At 59.4% G+C, this 15,214-nt stretch overlaps 5 protein-coding genes across 5 annotated transcripts; 4 read left to right on the top strand and 1 right to left on the bottom strand.

Moving 5' to 3' along the window:
• Positions 1 to 1,609: 1,609 nt before the first annotated feature.
• On the top strand, positions 1,610 to 3,744 carry D7B24_000133 (uncharacterized protein; the record flags this gene model as incomplete). The annotated part of the gene is made up of 3 exons (XM_028634396.1): positions 1,610 to 2,185; positions 2,262 to 2,487; positions 2,603 to 3,744. The coding sequence occupies 3 exons, from the start codon at positions 1,610 to 1,612 to the stop codon at positions 3,742 to 3,744; spliced, it is 1,944 nt and encodes a 647-aa protein (XP_028499436.1).
• Positions 3,745 to 5,554: 1,810 nt separating this feature from the next.
• Positions 5,555 to 7,303, top strand: FPR4 (peptidylprolyl isomerase fpr4; the record flags this gene model as incomplete). The annotated part of the gene is made up of 4 exons (XM_028634395.1): positions 5,555 to 5,638; positions 5,860 to 6,312; positions 6,373 to 7,033; positions 7,098 to 7,303. The coding sequence occupies 4 exons, from the start codon at positions 5,555 to 5,557 to the stop codon at positions 7,301 to 7,303; spliced, it is 1,404 nt and encodes a 467-aa protein (XP_028499435.1).
• A 1,437-nt stretch (positions 7,304 to 8,740) lies between these two features.
• On the top strand, positions 8,741 to 11,009 carry D7B24_000131 (uncharacterized protein; the record flags this gene model as incomplete). The annotated part of the gene is made up of 4 exons (XM_028634394.1): positions 8,741 to 9,285; positions 9,347 to 9,914; positions 9,981 to 10,046; positions 10,101 to 11,009. 4 exons carry the CDS (start codon positions 8,741 to 8,743, stop codon positions 11,007 to 11,009), a joined length of 2,088 nt encoding a protein of 695 aa, XP_028499434.1.
• A 260-nt stretch (positions 11,010 to 11,269) lies between these two features.
• On the bottom strand, positions 11,270 to 12,838 carry ISC1 (phospholipase C type enzyme; the record flags this gene model as incomplete). Its single annotated transcript, XM_028634393.1, has 1 exon — positions 11,270 to 12,838. The coding sequence occupies one exon, from the start codon at positions 12,836 to 12,838 to the stop codon at positions 11,270 to 11,272; it is 1,569 nt and encodes a 522-aa protein (XP_028499433.1).
• A 599-nt stretch (positions 12,839 to 13,437) lies between these two features.
• Positions 13,438 to 15,147, top strand: SWD3 (WD domain protein; the record flags this gene model as incomplete). Its single annotated transcript, XM_028634392.1, has 1 exon — positions 13,438 to 15,147. One exon carries the CDS (start codon positions 13,438 to 13,440, stop codon positions 15,145 to 15,147), a length of 1,710 nt encoding a protein of 569 aa, XP_028499432.1.
• Positions 15,148 to 15,214: the final 67 nt, after the last annotated feature.

The raw sequence follows: 15,214 nt of genomic DNA, 5'->3' as shown, positions 1-15,214 counted from the left end.
GTCAAACAACTCAGAGCAAGCCCGTCTACTCGAGGTTAGCCCGTCTCATTTCCCCTGGCCCAAGCCACGTCGGCTGGACTCGAGCGTTGGGTGCAACAAGATGCGCTTGCGGCCTTATTGGCTAGAAGGGCTAGGTCGTCGATATCGCCTCGTTTGTCATGAATACTGTCCCAACTGCTTCAACTTGGGCGCGCTCAGGTCTACTTGTAGGACTTTTCTCTTGTTGGCGAGTCAGACCGTACTGAGCAAGCGAATAGGCTGGTAAGAAAAAGACCAGGACAAAGCTGTGCTTTCTGGCACGAGTTGTTTCTTCGTACGTCGCAATGGCGTGTCTTGTATCGTGCCGGATGTGAACAAGTTTCTGCGCTTTTGTACGTTTCTTGAACCTGTCCTGCTGCATGCACTCATTTCCCAGCTACCTTTCCCTACCTTACCTAGGTCGATGCCATGGCAGTGCCAAGGAAGTCTCCCAGATCAATCTCGACGACAGCATCCAAGCCGTTCCAGCACTGGGGGTTCCTACCTACCTACCTGGTTCCTCTGGGGAGGACCCCCACGGCTATTTACCTAGCTCTGGTCCCTTGAGAACAGGAGGTGGGACCAACTTGGTGTGAACCACTTCATGTCGGCCTAGGAGAGGCAGCCGGTGCCATTCCCCAAAGAGGGCTCGACTGGCTCAACAAAGTATCGTGATCGAGACCCCACAATGGCTCCAACAACGGCAAAAAGGGCGTGCATCACGCAAGTCTAGGAGCATTGGGCATTGCCTAACGAGCCCTTTCTCCTTATACTCCTACCCCCTACCTTCGGAGAGAACCCTGTCCTTGACACCCAATCCCATCACCCCCCACCGCCACACGAGGTAGACCTGCTCGTGTACTGGACGGCGCAACCCTCTAGGCTTACCAGCCCGCACTGGCATCTCATCTCTCGACAGGTGATCGTGATGATGGCCCCGTTCCGAAGTGGCACTGACGGGGAAGGGGTGCTTGTTCGCCAGAAGCTTGGACAGGACCCTTTCCCCCCTCACACCCCCTTTGTCATAGGTACGTGATGGACGCGGAGGTACCTTAGTCTAGGTAGGTACACAAGGCAGATCTGGTCGCTCTTGCTGGCTATATGGAGTATCGTGCCGCTTCTACAGGTCCTGGATAGCTCACACTTTCCCTCTGTCTCAGACCGTGATGACCTGCCCTCTCCCATATCAAGAGCTCTCCGCCTTTCTTGTCATACTCAGCACACCAGAGCCACTTGGTCTTATTCTCTCTTCACTCTCTCCCTTCTCTTCCTGCCGGAACCAGCAGTGACGCTGCAATTTCATCCTTCCATCACTCCTCCAGCACACTACCACAGTCAAAGGGAGTTGATGACGACCATATTCGATCTCCTACACGACTCCCCTCGTCGCCCCTCACCCGCGAAACAGTTGCAACCCTAGATCTCTCATCAGTCTTGGTAGTTTGAAAGTCTTCTTGCTTCCAGGCATCTCTTCCCCCGAACCGTCACCAAGATATCGGGTGCCTCCCCTCCTCCCCCCAGACCCTCACTAGGCTGGACTTCACCACACGTCACAGCTATACCACACACGATTGTTCGTCACGACTGAGCCATGTCGCTCTTCGCTTGGTGCAGCCGCCGCGCTGGCGGGCTGGCCATGATCGCTCTCCTTGCCCTCAGCTACTGGGTCATCTCGCGGGCATCGGCTGCATCGCATCTCGCCTATGCGCATAACTTTCGACACCCCGGGCCACAGCCCGCTAAAGGCCCGACATCATTCTTCGCAAAGGACTGGCCAACCATAGTGTTCGCGTATTACTGCTTGTTCATCCACTTCCTGGTCTTCGCGTTCCCCTTTCGTTCATGTTACGCCGTCATCAGCATGACTTGGAACCTCAAGAAGACTGCGCTTAACAAGAGGCTTCGCGACTTTAAATTCGCCCACCGCCGCCGAGGTTCCTCATCCTCTCTCTCTAGCTCAGAGACCTTGACCTCGTACTACGCCTGTTCTTCCATCACCAGCCAGCCTGGCGATCCACAGGTTGAGGCCTATAGCGAATCGTCAGACTATGTTGCCGACCATGTCATCCACGCCATCATTATTCCTAACTACAAGGAGGAAGTGGACACGCTCAGGGAGACCCTCGAAGTCCTCGCATCGCACCCGCAAGCGGTCAACTCGTACGACGTAAGTGGCGTTTTCTTTTGATTGTGACGGTCATGTTGCTTTGGTTTGTGCGTAGCTGACCATAGCTTATGCATAGATCTATCTCGGCATGGAGTCTCGTGAAGCCAACTGCGAGCTTAAGGCTACCTCACTCATTCAGGAATTTCTGAAAAAGTTTCGCAACATCACTTACACCGTCCATCCATCCGATATTCCAAACGAGGCTGCCGGAAAGGGCAGCAACGTGGCCTGGGCAGCACGGATGGCAAGCCAGAACTACGCCTTTGCGGATCGAAAGGATGTCATTTTTACCGGGATTGATGGTACGTGGTCACCTGTCAGCACCTTATAGCGAGTGGCTTTGCCTGGGGAATCCCTGAGAAAATACGTTCAAGCACGATGCGATGGCTATCATTTGCTAACAATATTTGTGTGCAGCGGACAGCCACCTGTCAGCCAACTACACGGCGCTGATCACCACCATGCATATGGCGCATCCAGAAAAGGCTGATACGACGTTGTACGCGGCACCCATCATCTTTGATCGCAACGCGCACATCGTCCCCGCAGTCGTACGTGTTGCGGACATTCTTTGGGGCGCCGGTGGTCTTTCCGGGCTTTACAAAGGGTCTTCTGTAGCACCACCTACCTCAGTCTACTCGCTCCCCCTGAAGCTTGTCGACCGCGTGGGAGGGTGGGACTGCGACAGTGAAGCCATCGGCGAAGACCTGCACATGTACCTCAAGTGCCTCTTTGCTCTTAACGGAAACCTGACCTGTCGGACGGTGTACAGCCCAGTCAGCCAAAGTAACGTAACAGCTGGTAGCATCAAAGGGCTGCGTGGCGTTTATGCCGATATGCAGGCACGTTACAAACAGGCCCTCCGACACATGTGGGGAGCTCTAGATACAGGATACGCCATGCGCAAGTTCGCGGAGCTCCTTCGGGAGAGGAAGCATACTTCGAGGGCATACCGACCTTTGCATACGCCCTTGGATAACGATTCAAATGTTTACGTTCCCGAATTACAACCAAACACCGATCAGTCCCACGAGAGCGGTGTCTTTTCTGACATCACCCAAGACACACTGTCGGGTCCCAACTGGTGGTGTCTCCTCGTTCTTAGCCATCGTCTTTTCGAGGCACACTTTCTCCCTGTGCAGATGACGATTCTAGTCATCGCATCAACGCTGTTTCAATGGGTCGCCGAAGGAAACGAAGACCCTCACAATCTTGGATGGATCTTTACCGTCTCCAACATCATCCGCACAGTTGGCATTATGGAGGTCGCCTTGTTCTTGTTCCTTTACGAACGATACCACGACGTGTGCGTACGAACGAGGGAACGCGAGATGATTGAGGCGGGTCTGGCACAGGATATGAACTTCTCATATCGCTCGGTGAAGAGGAATTTCGTTGATTACGTTATGGTGCCGTTGGTCGCGCCACTGTATGGCTCGATTCCATGTGCGCAGGCGCAAATCTGCCACTTTTGGACCGTGGACCTGGTCTACACGGTGAGCGGGAAGATAACACGCCAGAGATCAAAGTCCGTTACGCCAATCGAACAGATGGCATGATGGCTCGGCTGCTGTTTGAGAAAGAGCGCTTCTTTCAACCGGCACTGCAGTGACGAGCCGAATACTTTTCCACCCTTCTATTCGCCCTCGCCATCAATTTCGAGAGTATTCACCCGATACCGGCTTTTAATGATTTTCTGCTTTCGGGAGAACAACTGCAGGGGCGTCACGTGTACAATGACCATTATTTCTTCTTCAGCATCGGACTTCGTTCTAGAGTATAGACACGTTTCACAGCGACGAGGGTGTTGAGCGGATGGATGAAGCTTGAGGATGAGCAGGCAAACGTTGCGGTAATAACAGCAAAGTTACGGGCTTTGGGTCATAGCGTAAACCACTCGAACAGGGACGGCTGGAGAAACTGACAAACACTAGACGTAGCGGGCGTATGCTTCACAAGCACTTCGTAGAGGCTTTGTGCAGCTTAATTATTACCTTGGGATGGGAACTCCAAGTAACACAAAGTGGTGATCCTTGTCCTTGATGATATGGGTAACAGGTTAAGAATGAAGCAGGCTGACTCCACGATTTGGGGTCCCAGCCCAAAGTGGTTCTCTGGGAGGGTACTCCTACACAATAGCGGGCACGACTCTTAGGTGCGGCTTGGCTCTTTCGTGTCTAGTGAAAGTAAACCGTGGCTTCGGAAGTTACATGCAACATGCATTCGTGTAAGTCGTGGACTCAGCACGCGAAAGCTACCAAACAAAGTCATCTTGTTCGAGGCACCGAGTCCGAGAACAAGGTCAAGATGGACGTCTTGGGCCCGACCGAGTGAGAGATCCTCTGCGTCACCTCCAAGGCCAACGTCGAGGCACTTTCCTCTGACAATAGGCCTCAGAGGAGCGCCGACACACCACGTTAAGCACGACGGGTGGACCCTGTGGCAGTGGGCATTGTGATCGTGCCCGGGCCGATGCCGGGTGCGGGCACGGGGGCTGCAGGCCGGGCGTGGCTCAGTGTCCAGCAAGTCCCTCGCGTCTGAGGTGGGCGAGATGGCGCATGCTGTGGCAGAGGCCGGGGAGCGGTCGCGGGTGTAATGATTCAGGTCGCGGCGGCGTGGCAACGAAGGAGTAGTGTGTAGGGGTCCCTCCTAGGTACTTAGGGTAGGCTGTTGCGAATCTTGTCTCGCCCCGTCGATCCGAAAAGTCAATTCAGTTGACAAAGCCGCTGAGGCCTGGAACCAGCCCATGCTTGATGACAGAGAATGGCATCATGTAGCACCTCACCGCTCCGGTCCTGCCAGTGGATCTATCCACCGCGCCTGCTCATGCTGCTGCTGCTACTACTGCTCTGCCACTGCCGTATGGTGGTCCACAATCAAGTACCCTGCGCCTGCCGCCTGCATGTGAACCCACCGCACTGGCCAAGGACTCGAGATGGATGGAGACGGAAGCAAAGAGTTCAGGCGCTCAGGTGTTTGCCTTCCCCAGACTGTGCTGGACCTCTGCCTTGCGCAGGCTGTCGTCCCGCCGTTGCCATAGGCTCGATAAGAGGGCTTATCAGGCTAGCGCCATCCGTAGTGGGGTGCCGCAGAGAAAAAGTTCTGGGACACCCTGAAGCGTCCAGGAAAATTTTGGACTGGAGCTCTTCAAGCCGCGCCTTGCCCATCCATCCATCTGCCTGCCTCTTGACAATCTTCAACGCAAGTTTCTTCACACCTTGCAACGAACTCCGTCCACCTCCCGGATCCTGTTCCTACCACCACACGAACACACATCAAAGATCCCCTTCACCTCGCGCGCATTCACTTTCGCGTGACTCTTCCTACCACCTACTTCATTACCTCTTTAATTCACATCAAACCAACAAGATGGCTCCCCAGCCTGTCGCCATCTATGGCCTCGAGGTCCGCCCCGGCAAGCTGACCCCCGCTGGTCCCAACTTCCCCGCCGGCGTAAGTCCTCCATCACTTTCCTCATCATCAAAAGGGCTCGGTGGCTGCCATCACGGCGGTCCATTCTGCACATGCCCACCGCGGCAAGCCGACATGCGCACGTTCGGGTTGACCGTGGCCTTGGCCCGGCGCTGTGCCATGTCGCCTGCTCGCCGCCTTTTCAGCAGTCCATGCTGTGCTCCCCAGCTTGCGCATCGCATCAAATACTAACATGCTCCCAGTACCGCATCACCATGGCTGCCATTGACCCCACCAGGCCTGAGGGTCCCGAAGACGAGGACTCGGAGATCCCCTCCAAGCCTCTCGCCGTTCTCCGTCTCCTGAAGATGCCCCTTGACGACGATGAGGAGGAGGACTCTGATGACGAGGAGATCGACGAGGAGTACCTCAAGGCTCTTCTCGCTGCTTCCCCCGACGACGAGGAGGACTCTGACGAGGAGGCCAACGGCGGCCCCAGCGACCCCAAGAAGAAGAAGAAGGGCGCTGCCCAGCTGATCGCTGCTCTCAAGGGCGAGGACTCGGACGAGGATATGGCCGAGTCTAAGACCAACGGCAAGAAGGGCAAGGGCAAGGCTTCCGACGAGGACGATGAGGATGATGAGGAGGACAGCGACGACGAGGACTCGCCCGACCAGCTCGAGCAGTACGTCCTGGCTACCTTCGACGGTGAGCGCGTAAGTCAAGACCCGACCACAGCCCCTCCTTCGCCAGCGCACTACTGACAACCCGACCAGCACTTCCAGCAGGCTCTCGACATCTCCGTCGGTCCCAACGAGCAGGCCTGGTTCCTTGTTGACGGTCACTTCTCCGTCCACCTGACCGGCAACTACGTTGTCGACGACGAGGAGGAGGATGACGAGGATGAGGACGACGAGGATGAGGAGGACATGTACGACCTCGCCTCTGACGAGCTCCTCGGCGGCGAGGACAGCGACGAGAGCGATGAGCTCGACGGTCTCGATGACCCCCGCGTCATGGAGGTTGACAGTGAGGACGAGGAGGCCCCCAAGCTCGTCGAGGTCAAGAAGGGCAAGAACAAGCGCGCCGCCGAGGAGGCCGAGGCTCTCGATGACCTCATCACCAAGGACGACGCCAAGCTCTCCAAGAAGCAGCAGAAGAAGCTCAAGAACAACAAGGGCGAGGCCGTCGAGTCTGAGGAGCCTAAGAGCAAGGCCGACAAGAAGGTCCAGTTCGCCAAAAACCTCGAACAGGGCCCCACCGGCTCTGAGAAGAAGGGCAAGGCCGCTGTCGGCGTCAAGGTCGTCCAGGGCGTCAAGGTCGTCCAGGGCGTCACCATCGACGACCGCAAGATCGGCGAGGGCCGTGCCGTTAAGAACGGTGACAATGTTGGTGTCCGCTACATCGGCAAGCTCGAGAACGGCAAGGTCTTCGATGGTAAGCTCATCACTGGGGATTCGATCACACAAGAGATTGACTGCTAACACTTTTCTCTCTTCAGCCAACAAGAAGGGCAAGCCTTTCTCCTTCAAGGCCGGCAAGAACCAGGTCATCAAGGGCTGGGACATTGGTATCCTCGGCATGACCATTGGTGGCGAGCGCCGCCTCACCATCCCCGCCCACCTGGCTTACGGCTCCAAGGGCCTCCCCGGTATCCCCGCGAACAGCACTCTGCAGTTCGACGTCAAGCTTCTTGAGATCAAGTAAAGGAAGAGAACTGTGATGGTGGCTCGGGCTGTCCGACGCCATGCTCCACTGTTGCCGCCGCCGCCTGGAAACAACCACGAGCCTGCATTGGGTCTTGCGGCGGCTGTATTCTACATACACTCGAGCAAAACCGGGTCGACTCTGTCCCGGCTGCTCAGCCACTTTTCGGCCTTTCCTTTATATTCTCATCACCGCAATGCCGTGTTGAAGAGTCTCCGACCTGCGGCGGTCCGCGATCTGATGACGCGGTCCATGTCGGATGGGATGACGAGGCGAGGGCTCTGCATTGCATTGGTCGGCGTCAGGGGGTAAAAGCTTTTTTTTGCTTGATTTCCTTGGGTTAAGTCTGCCTAGGTCTCGAGGCTACCTCGTCGTGTAGTAGATAGATGGTGTGCTCGAGTGGCAATGAACTGAATCTTGAATACTTGGCTGACTGATCTTGTGTGCATTGTGACTGATGTGTGCGTTGAATCATGGGATCTGGAGAAGTAGAAGACGGCAACGACAATGGAGGGGCACTGCTGCCAGAAGCCGAGGCCATTGGCAGCCGTTATGGCGATTCCCAGTCCCCTGGGTCAATCTTGCGACTCACTTAGAGGAAGAAGTCAGATTTCGAGCAAGGAAGGTGCTGGCCATGAAACGCCTTCTCTGACCAACAAATGACTCTTCCGCCATCACCGGCCTTGCTCTGCAAACTGCTCACTCGCGGCACCCGACTCCCCTTCCTTTCCTACAACCTTCCACATCCATTTCGTAGCATCAGCCGTTGGCGGCATCGCCACGGAAGACGTTCTCAATCATTGTATTTGCATTGCTCGTTGCTCGGTCTCTCTTTCGGTATTCCCATATCATAAAACATCCGCCATTGCACTGCGGGATACGCATCGTTGTCCCCCGAACACTACCAACATGCAGTCTGCGTTGGCCTCTCCGCAACCTGGCTTTGGTCAACCAGGCCAGCATGCTCACAGCAGCGGCATGGAAACAAGCTCCCTACCTGCAACGAGCCAGAGCCGCGGAATCGCGGGCAGAATCCACAGCAAACTATATCGCGTCTCAAAGCATCGTGGTACGAGCAGACTCGGCCACTGCCAGCGAAAAGCGAGCCATACACTGACAGGCACAGGTCCGAGCTCGCTGATACCATCCCCTGCTTCGTCTCTCAAAGGGTTGGTCAGGCAGAATTCTTGGTTCTCTGCTCTGCAACCCAAAAGCCTTCCCGAATTCGCTCGTCATTTCGTCGGTGCTCGTGTGACAGGACAGGCTTCGACCGACGGCGATAGCAGCTCGTCGCCGAGTGTCATCCGGTCCTCGCCCAACGACACACAGGTTTCCACACGCCAAACCTCAATTGGCTCGAGCCTGCGCCGCACTTCCCAGTTCGATCGAACGGGCCAGCGTGCACAGTTCGTCATGGACGTCATCAGGTAGAACCATATGAACCCTGGCGTAGAGGTCCCCGTGTTGTTCTATCCCCAGGACGTCAAGGTTCGGGCAATGGAGAAGGCGGCCACTGCCAAGGCTCACTTCGAGACGTACTACAACGACTTGTTGCAGGACGGTCCATCACCTCGCTCCGCAAGGCTTGATGGCATAAGGTCCGTCCTAGATAGCAGCCCCATGGTACTACCTGAAGACAGGAAGGAGCTCGAAACCGCATTTTTTCAACAGGAAACCCATCATCTGCGGCAGTCCAGGGTTCTGAAGTGGGAAAGTCTTCGCGCTGCTAATCGCCTTGTCGATAACGGCCAAGGACCATGCGCGAAGAAGTACTCGACGCTCAAGAACTTGGGCAAGGGAAGCTTTGGCGTTGTACGCCTGGTTCGAGAAAAAGGTGATGGAGACCTCCAGAGCGGTCAACGGCGCCAGAAGAATGTGTACGCCATGAAGGTGATCAGAAAGACAGACATGATCCGCAGTTCACAGGAAGGTCACTTACGTGCCGAGCGGGACTTCCTTATTGCGTCCGAAACCTCCGAATGGTGAGGCAGCCTAGGATCAGCGCTGTTGGTGAACCGTTTCGGATGTGCTGATATTTTGCAGGATAGTCCAGCTGATATCCAGCTTTCAGGATGCTACGAATCTCTATCTCGTCATGGAGTACATGCCAGGAGGCGACTTTCTTGGTCTTCTCATCCGTGAGAACATCCTAGAGGAGCATGTCGCCCGCCATTACGTCGCTGAGATGGTGGTTTGCGTGGAGGAGGCCCATCGTCTGGGCTTCATACATCGCGATGTCAAGCCTGACAACTTTCTCATTGATGCCCATGGGCACCTGAAAATTTCCGATTTTGGACTGGCTTTTGACGGTCGATGGCAACATGACACGGCTTACTACCTCTGGCAACGCGACGACCTTATGCGTAATCTGGGCATTGCCGTCGAGGGCGATGCGACCGATCAGAAGGAGGACACAAAAACGTCAAAGGCGCACAAGCGTCACCAAGATCGGGTCGAAAGAGAGAGGCACAAGCCTCCATCCTGTTTCCGGGCGAACGCCGAAGGCGGCGAACAGATCCCCCTCGTGGGCAGCCTGCTAGATTGGCGGGCCACAAGGAACCGCACATACGCCAAGTCTGTTGTTGGCACCAGCCAGTACATGGCTCCTGAAGTGATCGAGGGGAAGAGATATGATGGAAGATGCGACTAGTAGAGCATTGGCATCATCCTCTATGAGTGTCTGTATGGGTGCACGCCGTTTCTTGCCGAGGGAGGCCGTCATGACACAAAGAAGAAGATTCTCGTAAGTGGCCGACGCAGGTTTGGGTTGGTCATATCATTGATTGCAGTATTCTAGGCCCACGATGCATCGACCTTTGAGTTCCCGAGGGACATACCCGACGTCAGTTACGAGTGCCAGCACCTCATTTTACAACTACTTCAGAACCAGGAATCCCGTTTGTCATCTCCAAAGTACCACAGCCAAGACCCTCTTGCACCGCAGCACTATGTATTTGCCGAGGATGATGCGATCGACATCAAGAACCACCCCTGGTTTCAGTATCTTGATTGGAACCATCTGCACCGGATGACACCTGGTTTCGTACCACACCTCCACGCCTCGGACGATACACGCTACTTCGACGAGGATGAGCCCGTCTCGGACTGGTCAGAGACGGCGGAGTCGGAAGAACCCGTCATTTCGCCGCACAAGATGAAGCGACTGCTGCGGCGTGAAGGGTTCTGTAGCCGGTCCATTGGCAGCTTCATGGGGTACATTGCCACGCCTTTCGACACGACAAGACTACGGCAGATTGACCAACGAATCGAAGGCAAGGCGCACTTCAGCGAGGAAGACAAACACGTTCTCAAGTATCTCGTGCGAAAGTTTGGATGCAAAGAGCGCAAGGGGGCGCGGGACATTCTTCTGCGAGACCCCACGACGCGGCGAGACGTCATGAACGTGCGAAAGCAGAAGGCTTTTGTCGACTACACGTGGAAAAGGGCGCCGGCGCTGCCTTGCGTGCCGGTTACCGCGGTAGACGATGATGGCGTGTGGTACCATGAGGAGATGACGGAGACGTCCCAGCAGGAAAGAAACGCGTACGAGGCCTATGCCGCACAAAGGACGTACTGGGAACTGGATGGACAGTATGAAATAGGCGGGGGGCCGTACGCCATGGTCAACACCATGTACTGGCAGGGGCAGCAGCAGTACGAGCAGCGGCTCGACAGACCGTACTTTTGGGACGGAGAGTATCGATAGAGGGTGGGCTTTGAGAGGTGTGCCCGATGGCAAGATGAAGGGCGGCGGCCCGAGGTCCCAGGCCCTGAGTATTGTTAGAAGGAGTAGCATCAATTAGTATTTGTTACGACGTGATTGTTCGCTGGGTAGTGCTGTGTTAGGGGTGAGGAACACGGGACTACTGGAAGGAAATTAGGTTGTCTCCCTCATGGCCGAGCACGGTCATTGAAGAGGAAGAAGAAGAGGAAGAAGTAGGACGAGGAGGGCCAGAAGGGAGTACTCTATAACTTGTCGTCCACGAGGTCCAGATGACCATCTTCGTCGAGAGCGCCGGGCCCCTCGCCGTCGCCCAGGGCGGCAGCACGGGCATTGAGGACCTCCCACTCAAACTCGTGCAGGGCGCGCAGCTCGGCGGGGAAGAAGAGCAGGGCCAGCAGGCCCTCGACGACCGAGGCGGCGAGGGCGAGGCTCCCGACGAGCAGCAGTAGGAAGGCGGGCCAGCGGCTTTTCGGGCGGCCGTTGCCGGCGGCATCGGGCACGAACCAGACGGCGACGAGGGCGGCGAGCCAGAGGGCGAGCAGGGCTAGGGCGGTGCGGGCGCGGCGGGTGCGCTGGGCGCGCTCGCGGCGGCGGTAGGCGGCTATCTCGGCGAGGAGGGCGTCGTATTCGTCCTGCGAGAGGGGCAGGGCGTCTTGGGCGGCGGCTGGCGGGGCCGGGGCCGGGGCCAGTTGGGCGTCGAGGGGGGATCGGAGACCGGAAGAGGAGGGGCTGTGCAGGGTCAGGGTCGCCTCGACGGAGAAGTGGTCGCTCAGGGAGCAGTGAAGGTCTGGGTGCGGGGCGCGCATGCCGACGGCGGCGGACTTGACGACCCAGGCCGGGGTAGAGGGCGAGGCGGAGGCGGGCGGCGACGAGAGGAAGATGTAGTCGAGGCGCTTGCCGGTGGGGTCGGGGTCGTCGGGGGCGACGACGCGGCGGGGCCGGTCGGCACGGGCACGGGCGAGGGCGCGCTGGTCGCGGGCGGGCCAGCGCCAGGTGCTGTAGGCCGAGTCGGAGGTGGCGCCGTTCTCGTCGAGGTTGAAGAGGGCGCCGGGGACGGGGCGGCGGCGCGGCTTCTCGAGGGGGTCGGTGGCGTGGCCGAGGGCGCTGTCGGGGTGGAGGAGGCGCCAGGCGTCGCGGACGGGGGCGCGGGCGGTGAGGATGCGGTGCTGGAGGGAGGTGGGCCGCATGTTGAAGTCGCCGAGGGCGAGGACGAGGTCGGCGGCGGGCGAGGCCTCGGCGGCGGCGTGGGCGCGGCGCAGCAGGGAGGCGAGGTACCACGACTGGGCGAGGCGGTGGGCCGTGTACGTGTCGTTGTAGGGGGCGTGGGTGTGCGTGTTGAAGACGTGGATGCGGCGGGGCGGGCTGGCTCCGGCGTTGGCGTCGGACGCGGCGTCGGAGCCGGGCTCAGCGTCGTCGTCGCAGCGCAGGGTGGCACAGGCGACGCCCTTGCCGACGTACCAGTCGCCGCGCCAGAAGGCCGTGGGCCGGCCGTTGAGGGGGTAGGGCAGCGTGGCGGCCTCCTCTATGGGCCAGCGCGAGAGGAGGGCGAGGCCGGCGCCGAAGGGCCCGGCAAAGTAGAACTTGCCGTGGGGCAGGACGTGGCGCGTGGCGCGACGGATGGCGAGGTAGTCATCGTGGACGAAGCACTCTTGCAGGGCGACGATGTGCGGGGCGGGGTCGGCGACGGCGAGGCGGCGGGCAATCTCGGCGAGGCGCTGGGGCCGCTGCTTCGAGATGAACTTGAGGCCCCAGCAGTTGAGGGTGACGATGTGGATGTCGGTAGGAGGGGCGGCGGCGGCATGCGAGGCCATTGTGGGGGTGGTGATGCTCCGTGGTTTGGAGTAGACCTTGGAGGGGTTCCTTGGGGTGGAGGCCTTTGCGTGCAGGCTAGGGGAGCATGATGGTGTGTTTGTGTTCGTGTTGGCGTGGGAGCTCAAGCTGGAAGACACGAGGCTGAGGGCGAGGCAGGGGGCGAGGCAGGGAGCGAGGCAGGGGCCAAGGCAAGAGACGAGGCAAGAGACGAGGCAGCTGTTGCCAGATTAGATAAGTTGGAGTCGGCACTCGGCAGCTACAGAGGCCGTGGAGAAGGAGCGGCCCTCCAGATGCACCCCCTCTCGGTCTCGATGCACCCCCCTGTCTCAGTCTCAGTCTCAGCACCCTCGAATCGATATGGACCATCAATCAGCCAGCCTTTCTTAGTTCGCCCTGCCAGACCCATTCATCGAGCCTCAACCACCAACCCTCACGTGCATCACGAAACGCTGACCTCTTCCTCTCGTCGCGGGGCCTTCCACGACAACTTGTCTCCCAGCCCGTCCTCGGTGGCTGCCCAGGCACCAGCACTGCCTCTCCTTCCTCTGCACCATCTTCCACGACGACGACCACCACCACCACCTCCACCACCTCCACCATGGACCTCGACGACACCATCCTCCCCGAACCCGCGCCCAAGCGACGGCGCGTCTCGACCCTCAAGAGCACCACCTCGACCCCTCGCTACAGCTCCCCCGATGAGCTCGCCACAGACCTCAAGAAGAGCTCGCCGCGCCGCGTCTCCATCAGGAGAGGCAGGCTTAGCAGGTCCCCGCCCAGCCGGAGGTCCAGCGAGGACGAGCTCAACCACGCCTACTACACTCAGTCACCCACCCCGGACACGAGGCCCGCCTCGCGCTCCCCCTCTCGCTCGGCCTCGCCCTCACGGAACCGAACGCGAACCAGAAACCGAGCCCGCTCGCCCTCTCGTTCACCATCTGCCTCCGACGACGACTCAGCCCGCTCCCGCTCCCGCTCCCGCTCGAGACCCAATGCCCTCTCCCCTTCGCCGTCACCGTCGCCTCGCACCCTCGCCTTTGACTCGCGATCCCTCTCCCCCGCCGCCTCCGACCGCACCACACCCCAGAGCCTCGCCGACAAGGTCGACCGGCACCTGCGCCTCTCGCCACAACAAGACCACCCCCCACCGCCCCCGCCCCCGCGCCATAATGTGCGGCCAGACTACCGCCCCAAGATGACCCTCACCGGCCACCGCGGCCCCGTCTCCCAGGTTCGCATCTCCCCCGATGGCCGCTGGATCGCCTCGGCCTCGGCCGACGCCACCGTCAAAATCTGGGACGCCCACACCGGCCGCCTCATGGACACCCTCGTCGGCCACATGGCCGGCGTCAGCTGCCTGGCCTGGTCCCCCGACGGCGACACCCTCGCCACCGGCTCCGACGACAAGGCCATCCGCCTCTGGGACCGCGTCACCGGCCGCCCCAAGGTCAGCGCCAAGGGCATCTCGGGCGCCAAGGACGGCGCCGCCCGCCCCATGCCGCCCTTGCGCGGGCACCACAACTACGTCGTCAGCATTGCCTTTTCGCCCAAGGGCAACGTCCTCGCCTCGGGCTCCCACGACGAGGCCGTCTTTCTCTGGGACGTCCGCGCTGGTCGCCTCATGCGCTCCCTGCCCGCCCACTCCGACCCCGTCTCCGGCATCGGCTTCTCCCACGACGGCACCCTCGTCGTCAGCTGCTCCACCGACGGCCTCATCCGCATATGGGACACGTACACCGGCCAGTGCCTCTCGACCCTCGTCCACGAGGACAACCCCGCCGTCACGGCCGTCTGCTTCGCCCCCAACAGCCGCTTCGTCCTCGCCTTCAACCTCGACGGCTGCATCCGCCTCTGGGACTACGTCGCCGGCACCGTCCGCAAGACCTACCAGGGCCACAAGAACGCCGGCTATGCCGTCGGCGGCTGCTTTGGCCTGCTGCCCGACGGCGGCGCCTTTGTCGCGTCGGCGAGCGAGGACGGCGACGTCGTCCTCTGGGACGTGTCCTCCAAGGAGGTCGTCCAGAGGCTGCACGCCCACCCCGGCCTCGTCTGCTTCTGGGTCGATGTCAGGGGCGACACCATGGTGACGGCCGGCCAGGACGGGTCCCTGCGCGTCTTAGTCCACGCTACAGAGGCGACCCACGCCACAGAGGCGACCGCCGCGCCGACGAACGGCAGCGGCGGCGCCTATGGGCACGCGGAGAACGGCGTGACGCCGCCATTGGCGCCCGCCGAGACGAGCCGGAGCGCCGAGCCGCCCATCAAGATGGAAGACGACGACGTCGCCATGGACGGCACGAGCGCGTGAGCATAGGCTGCGTCGTCTAGCCTGCATCGGCGTGCATGAGTGATGAGAGCCTGTTGAATCTGGAAGG

This window comes from Verticillium nonalfalfae (genome assembly GCF_003724135.2).
Source record: "Verticillium nonalfalfae strain VnAa140/NRRL 66861 chromosome Unknown scaffold_1, whole genome shotgun sequence".
NCBI classification, from domain to species: domain Eukaryota; kingdom Fungi; phylum Ascomycota; class Sordariomycetes; order Glomerellales; family Plectosphaerellaceae; genus Verticillium; species Verticillium nonalfalfae.
This window is presented reverse-complemented; position numbering and strand designations above follow the sequence as displayed.